This window comes from Cibotium barometz, chromosome 7 (assembly GCF_041138505.1).
Source record: "Cibotium barometz isolate CiBa-2024 chromosome 7, ASM4113850v1, whole genome shotgun sequence".
Lineage (NCBI taxonomy): Eukaryota > Viridiplantae > Streptophyta > Polypodiopsida > Cyatheales > Cibotiaceae > Cibotium > Cibotium barometz.
In genome coordinates, this window is record NC_141052.1 from 46,760,183 (window position 1) to 46,767,538 (window position 7,356).

Genomic DNA, 7,356 nt, shown 5'->3' on the forward strand with positions numbered 1-7,356 from the left:
TAGCAATCATGATAGATCCTCTATTATGTCTTTCTATCATAGATTATTCAAATGAAGTACTTTAGGATGTGGCTTATCACATGTGTCGAGGCTACTTTTGTGGACTCTCTTGGGAATTGACTTACATAAATATTTGCAAACAATATTGATATATTTAATGTGTTTCATTTTGTTCAACTCTCACATTCTTTCTTGTCTTTATTAGGTTCACAATGTACATTTGAGTACATCTATAACTTGAAGATCAACAAGGTAGCTACTTAAATGAGATGCCTTGTATGAACATAATTTTGACTACAAAGAAGGACAATCATGTATTGTACCCTCTATTCTAATGCATAGTGCTACAATTGTGAGAGCATTTACTTCGTGACCTAGTACGTTATGCAAACTTTGTTTTTGTCAAATCTTTTTTCCTAGCTCCATCCATCATTTGTTTCAAAAACTACTTGTAAATCAAAAGTGTCATTTATTCTACCTAAGAACAAAGTAAAAGTGGAACATCAAGGAGTTTTTCTCAGTAAATAGTATATGTTACTCTTTTGAGGATAAGTGATAAAACAAATAAGAGTTCCTAGGAAAGACATGTATAAAGTTCGTATGGTGTCTAAGCAATGATGGATGAGGAAATTTCAATTGGACAAGTCTAAAGAAGTAATGGTTTCTCTAAAGTAAGTATAGTACCAACTTTATTAGATTCCTCCACAAAATGAATGGAGTGTTATGGAAGCATCATAAGACAAGAGAAGTCATTCCATAGGCTACATTACACTAGCTTGGTACTATAACATGACATTTTGAAGATTTGGGAAAAATATATATTTTTAGCAACAAAACTTATTTGATAATTTCCTTATCTATGCTTAATCTATATTATCAAAATATTATGAGAACATTATTGGTAGGACAATCATACATCATGGTTACACCATATTCAATAGAGTTTGGGGCATCGAGGACTTAAAATAGGTACCATGGGAAAAAATGTCATTCTATCAGAAAAAAATTTGCTCAAAATTTTCTTGACCATGCTCAATCTACATGGCCAAGAAATCTTGTGAAAATCATTATCATGGAGAAAAAAATCATACATCATGGTAACCATACGCTTTATCCCTCTTTGGAATTGATGGGTGAGTTTAAATTTTGATTCTGAATTTGGCATTGAAATGGACATAGTGGAGGAGTCACTTGAGATAATTTTATGAGTTTTATTTAGAATGTAATGAGATCACAATAAGGGAAATGACTTATTTGTGAACTCATTACATACTAAATAAAACTAAATTCTCTCAATGTCTTATTTGTAATGACTTATCTGTGATCTCATTACATACTAAATAAAACTCATAAAATTCTCTCAATGTCTTATTTGTGATCTCATTACATACTAAATAAAGCTCATAAAATTCTCTCATGTGACTCCTCCCTATGTCCATTTTAATGCCAAATTCAAAAACAAAATTTAAACTCACCCATCAATTCCAGAGAGGGATAAAGGGTATGGTGTGACCATGATGTATGATGTTTTTTCTCCATGATAATGATTGATAGAATGATATTTTTCCCTATGGTACCTATTTTAAATCCTTGATGCACCAAACTCTATTGAATATGGTGTAAACATGATGTATGATTGTTCTACCAATAATTTTCTCATAATACTTTGATAATATAGATTAAGCATAGATAAGGAAATTATCAAATATGTTTTGTTGTTAAATTTTTTTTCCCAAATCTTCAAAATGACAAATTATGTCCATTACTTCTTTAGACTTGTTCAATTGAAATTTCCTCACATAGCCTACACATGAGGAATGATAAGAGAAAAAAAAAGATAACTTATTTATTATGCTACAAAATAAGCAAGGACATTTTTTATAAGAAACAGCAAAATTTATAAAATAAAGGAAAAAGCAAAAGTTCATAAAAAAAATCGAAGCACCTGCAAGCGTACAAAATTGACGGAGCAAAAAGGTAATTATGCGAATACACAGTTACATGCATGTGCTTATGGGTTTTACACACATAATCAAATTAGATAAGCGACAACAATGTTTTTTAATTAGTTCGAGTGTATTCCAGGTAATTATGTCGATCAAGACCAGCACAACGGCTCTTACAGTCTTGCATAAACCATAAGAGAACAGAAGGATTGGATTGTAGAAAAAATAAAGTACTAGATGATCGTGCTTTTCTCTTGACTATGCGGAGGTTGCGCACACTATGCAGGCCTTCAGGAGGGGTGATGATCCGAGGAAAAGCATAGCAGTGAGCATGGGGTATAGTAGATGATGACGGTACCGCTTCATCACAAACGAGCTAGGCACAAGCAAACGCTAAGGATGGAGATGGACGCTGGTCAACCATCATGATATTAGTAATATCATCAAGAGGCTTGCGCTTTGGTGGCATGGTAGGCTGCTGAAATAGGATACCTTCACAGAGACCAGAGGTCATTAAATAGTGCAGACGACCAATCATGCAGAGACACGCAAACCATGTGCACATGCACATACCAAAACTGAGATGAAGAAGCAAAGCATGTTTGAAACACATACCTGCCCAAGAATCGAAGGTTGTAGAAGACAACCCTGGATAAGCTGAGATATACAAAATCTGACACATACAATACCTCACTAGGAATGGAAAGATGCAGAAGATAAACATCCCAACATTGCAGAGCAGCAACGCATGCAGCTATCGTGTGAAACCATGTGATGCAGCCAGAGGCCGACACCAAGCACGCCATGCTCTCACAACCGGCAGGTGCACACAAACCATGCTATCCGCATGAAAAACCACGACATCCTCTAATGGTTCTAGAAAAAGAAGAGCCCATAAAATAATCACGTTTAAGAGCCATGTGATGCAGCCAGAGCCCGACACCAAGCATGCCATGCTCTCACAACCGCCAATTGCACACGAACCATGCTATCCGCCGTAGGAAAAACCACGGCATCCTTTGATGGTTCCAGAAGCAGAAGAGCCTAAAAGCCTCACGTTTACTCCATGCGAAGGTGACATGTGTTAATGCTGATTGCTATTGATACCTTCAAATATTCTTGGCTCACCCTTATCCAATTAATATTGGTGGTCCATATAATTAATTAATTAATCATTGAAATTGTTGGTGGTGCATATTGACTCGGCACAGCCATGAATTCCAATGAGAGAGAGCGCCCCACATCGCCATAGCCAGAGAGAGAGAGAGAGAGAGAGAGAGAGAGAGACGTCTCATCGGCATAGCCATGGGACCGCCTGTCCCTCCTCCTCCTGCGGCAGGGGCAATTGTGTTCTGCGCGTTGGCGGGCCTGACCCTCTTCCGGATTCGGCCGCGGGACCCTATCTTCGAGGTGCTGTCGATCACATTCAAAGGCTTCAAGTTTCGCTTCTGTACCGATTCACCCCTCCTTCTTGCCGTCATCGACGCCGAGCTTGTCCTGTCCATCAAGGTTAGCAACCCCAATATCCTTCCCATCGACTACACGAGCACAGTCATGGACATCTTCTACCATGGCGATCTCCTCGGCCAGGCAAAGGTACCCCTTAATCTCTTTGCATAAACCTGAAACAAAACCCTCGTTCCTGTGTTAATGTATTCAAGCCCTAACCCTCCTGTTAATCTCTCTACATAACCATGAAACCCTCATTGGCACTAGCTTTTCAACTGTAAATAATTGTTTAACACTAATTGAGGCCGTAAACTACTTTGTCTGCATTAAGCCTTTCTGGAAAGGGGCCAAGGTACATTATGTTATTGAAGCAAATCAACTCATTTGTATGGCCTAGGAAAGGGGCCAAGCCATTGGGTGGCTTTAATGTGGGGCAATGACCGACACCCTCCTTTTTTATCCCTCCAGCAGCTGACGAGTGAGCACCAGAGATCTTATACCATATAAAGAACAACTCCTCGTTGCCTCTCCTTGGGTTCCCGCTGCTGCTAGCTGCTGGTGTGTCTGCAGCGACCATGACAGCCGGTCATCTGCGTTGGCCACGAAATGCCGCGGCTGTCACTAGTTGCCCTGTACCAGGAAACTGGCTGTTCCCTACTTGTGTGATTGAAGCGAATCAAAACCTTATTTTGTTTTATTGATGCAGTTAAATAGGGCAGAAACCTTAAGTGCCATGCAATGTTTTGCTCTTGAGTCTGTTTTACGAAACCCTGATTCTCAAATTACTGCAGGTTGAGGAAGGAAGCCAGGGTGCAAACAGCCAGGAGGTTTTGGAGGTCCCTGCAAAGCTAGATGGCCTTGAGATGACCAGTCACTTGAAGGCCTTGATATCAGACATCAGAAAGAGAGAGATGACCTTACACTCTGTGGTAACCATCAAGGGGAATGCAAGGGTATGGAAGTGGACTCACAAATTTGAGGTCTCTCTCTCTCTCTCTCTCTCTCTGTGTGTGTGTCACACACACACACACGCACACACACATACACACACAAATGCAGGCACGCACGTGCACGTGTGTATTCATGCCATTCATGTGATCTTGACCCTCTGTTTTTATGAAACAATTGTTAATCTTAACCCTATTAATTGTCATGCTCTCCATTGTGGGGTCATGAGAGACACATAGTGCTGTTTCTACCTTAAATTTACTTATTTTTCTTAGTAAACTTTTGTTCCGCAAGAATAGGCATGACTTGTGTGTGCTGTGGCACAGGTTTTTGTGAAGAGCAATATCAAGGTGGATCCCATCTTCTTGGATGTCCTAGAGCAAGAAAATAATGTGCACATGGAGCTTGCACCACTCATTTGAGTTCATGTACTCTATTTGCATTGGCAACCTTGTTCATGAAGAGAATGTATAAACATGTTGGAATTAGTTCTCGTTTTTGTCCATATTTTCAAGAGCACTTGCACAACATTGCTCAATGTGACAGAGGTTTGCCCTTTTTGATGCTAAATTTGCTTTGTGATAGAGGCTTGCCCTTCTACCAATGGGGCAATTGTCTTATAACTTTATTTGGGACTTGGAAAAGGAGGCAGTTGTTGATGATATGGCCACGATAAAAGACTCTTATGGAAGGATGGATTTGCTTGACACCAAGCCCATGGAGATGAGACACTTGTGCCTGCAATATTTAGCTTGTGTGATTTGTTATAATACGGCTAGCTTGATTGGGTTATATTTGATCCTTGTGCTTATGATTGGAGAAGCATGGAGACATTCTTATGAATCAAGCTAAATTAAAGCTTGCCACTGAGTTTATTTTCTTTTGGGAGTTTGTCTACAAACATTTCGTCTACTTTAGGAGGTGATGCCAAAGGGAAGCATGTAGCTTTCGACTTTACACATGTAGATGGTTCGTGGAATCATGATCACTCGAGTTAAGGACATCAAAGACAGTGGTTTTTTCAAAGTCTCAAATTTCAAAGGGGAACGATCAAGCAATGAAGAGTATGATGAATGGTTGACAAATTGGATATGTATTTTGAAATGAACGCAAGAAGTGATAGTACTAAGATGTATGCACACACTTGGTGGCAGTATTTGCATGACAATGGTTATGAAATTACCACATGGGGTCCTTTTAAGGATGCAATACAAAATGCATTCACTTTCAAGTTTGCAAAATGATATTGGAGCAAGGTTCTGGCGAAGGTTAAAGACTACGTACAAAAGTTCTTGAAACACATTCTCCATGTGGGTGGATTTAGAAAGAAATTCAAGATGATCTCAAGGGTTTCAAATCAAACATTGGGATGGATGTAAGAGCACAAAGGCCTTCTATCCTACAAGAGGCAATTATGTACACTGAGATTTATGAATATTAATATGCATATAGATGGCCGGCAAAGAGTGGATATAGGGTTGATTCAAATGTTTCTACTTTTGGAAAGTTTGTAAAAGATGCTTTGTCAACTTCCACCATTCTTACGTATTGTATCATCTATGGTGGTGGTTCAAAATAGAATTTCAGATTTGGGTCAAATCCTTTAAAAGCATCAAGTGGGGATGGAAAATCAATCAATAGTGGGGTCAACAAAAACAAGTTTATGAAGGAAGACCGAATCAATGAGTTGAGAAACAAGAGCCTTTGTTATAAATGTGGCGAGAAGTGGTGTAAGAAACATTATAAGACATACAACTTTTGAAATGTATCTATGGTCTTATCCAAGGTCATTGAAGATGAACATGAAGAAGATGAGTACACATGTATCATGCAAAGGGAAGGAAAAGGTAGATCAACATTTTATGCTTGAGTTGTTACCAGGTCACTCATATCTGGATGGTGACTAGTGGTTCAGAGCAGAGTCTTAATAAGGAGCTTAACATTCCGTCAGTGGTGGTTACTGATAGCGTAAGGAGAACCATGGCTATTTTGAGCACAATTGATAGTGATCTAGGTGTATATAGGTCTACGAGGGTTAGATACCTTGTTGACAGGATGAGATATGATAGTTATACAACTCATCATTATGCTTACATGGTTAAAGAAATATGGGAATCGGAGTCCATTTGTTTTGAGCAGACACTTGAAAATAAAAAATGAGAGGATGGCATGGATGAGGAGATGGGAGATGCAAATGCAATATGGGAGTTAGTATCTTTGTCTAAGGAAAAGAAGGCAACTAGATGTAAGTGGGTATATAAGGTAAAGTATAACTCAGATGGATCAGTGAGCAAGTATAAGGCAAGATTGGTTACCAAGGATTATGCGCAGATCTATGGCATTGACTATGAGGAGACATTCAACTTGGTTGCAAGAATGATAAAATTATGAAAACTGTCATTGCTATGGTTGCAGCGAAGGGTTGGTCTTTATATCAGATGGATGTAAAGAATGCTTTCTTCCATGATAGCGATTTGCAAGAAGAAGTATATGTGATGGAGCCATTGAGTTATGAGAGTGATGCACATCCAAATTTTCTGTGTAGGTTACGCAAAAGCCTTGTATGGCTTGAAGTAGGTACCCAAAGTATGGTCAAATAAGGGACATGTATCTTGTTATCATTGGATTTCAGATATCCAATGTAGATTTTTCACTTTATGTGAAAAAGATAAATAGAGAGATCATGCTATTAGTTATTCATGTGGATAACTTGATTATCACTGGTGATAGTGATACTGACATACATGATGTCAAGAGGCTTTTGAAGTAGAAGTTTGAGATGAAGGATTTGGGTGAGCTGCAGTGTTTCTTGGACATAGAGGTGGTGAGATCACCTCATGACATTTCATTCTTATAGAGACAGTATGGCTTGGATATGTTGTCCAAGTATGGAATGACATGCCGTAAGCTTATTGTACCAAGTATGGTACGATAGATTGTAAGCCTATTTTAGTGCCATTGGAGAAGAACACAAAGTTGTCCATAGATACATGTGAGCTTTTAGAGGATCCTG

The 7,356-nt window shown here is 38.8% G+C and overlaps 1 protein-coding gene across 2 annotated transcripts; it reads left to right on the forward strand.

The window, feature by feature from the left end:
• Nucleotides 1–3,148: 3,148 nt before the first annotated feature.
• LOC147637093 (uncharacterized) lies at nt 3,149–4,927 on the forward strand. 2 transcript variants are annotated; one of them, XM_086800710.1, is made up of 3 exons: nt 3,149–3,542; nt 4,187–4,348; nt 4,670–4,927. In XM_086800710.1, exons 1-3 carry the CDS (start codon nt 3,252–3,254, stop codon nt 4,763–4,765), a joined length of 549 nt encoding a protein of 182 aa, XP_086656836.1. In that variant the 5' UTR covers nt 3,149–3,251; the 3' UTR covers nt 4,766–4,927. The 2 variants fall into 2 exon arrangements, with proteins under 2 accessions (XP_086656836.1, XP_086656835.1); XM_086800709.1 differs by having other exon boundaries at nt 3,150–3,542; nt 4,187–4,375.
• The last annotated feature ends 2,429 nt before the right edge of the window (nt 4,928–7,356 follow it).

What these genes read in the sequence shown, in the direction of transcription:
- LOC147637093 (XM_086800709.1), top strand. Translation starts at nt 3,252, where the DNA reads ATGGGACCGCCTGTCCCTCCTCCTCCTGCGGCAGGGGCAATTGTGTTC. An exon ending in ATCTCCTCGGCCAGGCAAAG is followed by an intron (nt 3,543 to 4,186) that starts GTACCCCTTAAT and finishes AAATTACTGCAG; the next exon opens with GTTGAGGAAGGAAGCCAGGG. An exon ending in AGTGGACTCACAAATTTGAG is followed by an intron (nt 4,376 to 4,669) that starts GTCTCTCTCTCT and finishes GCTGTGGCACAG; the next exon opens with GTTTTTGTGAAGAGCAATAT.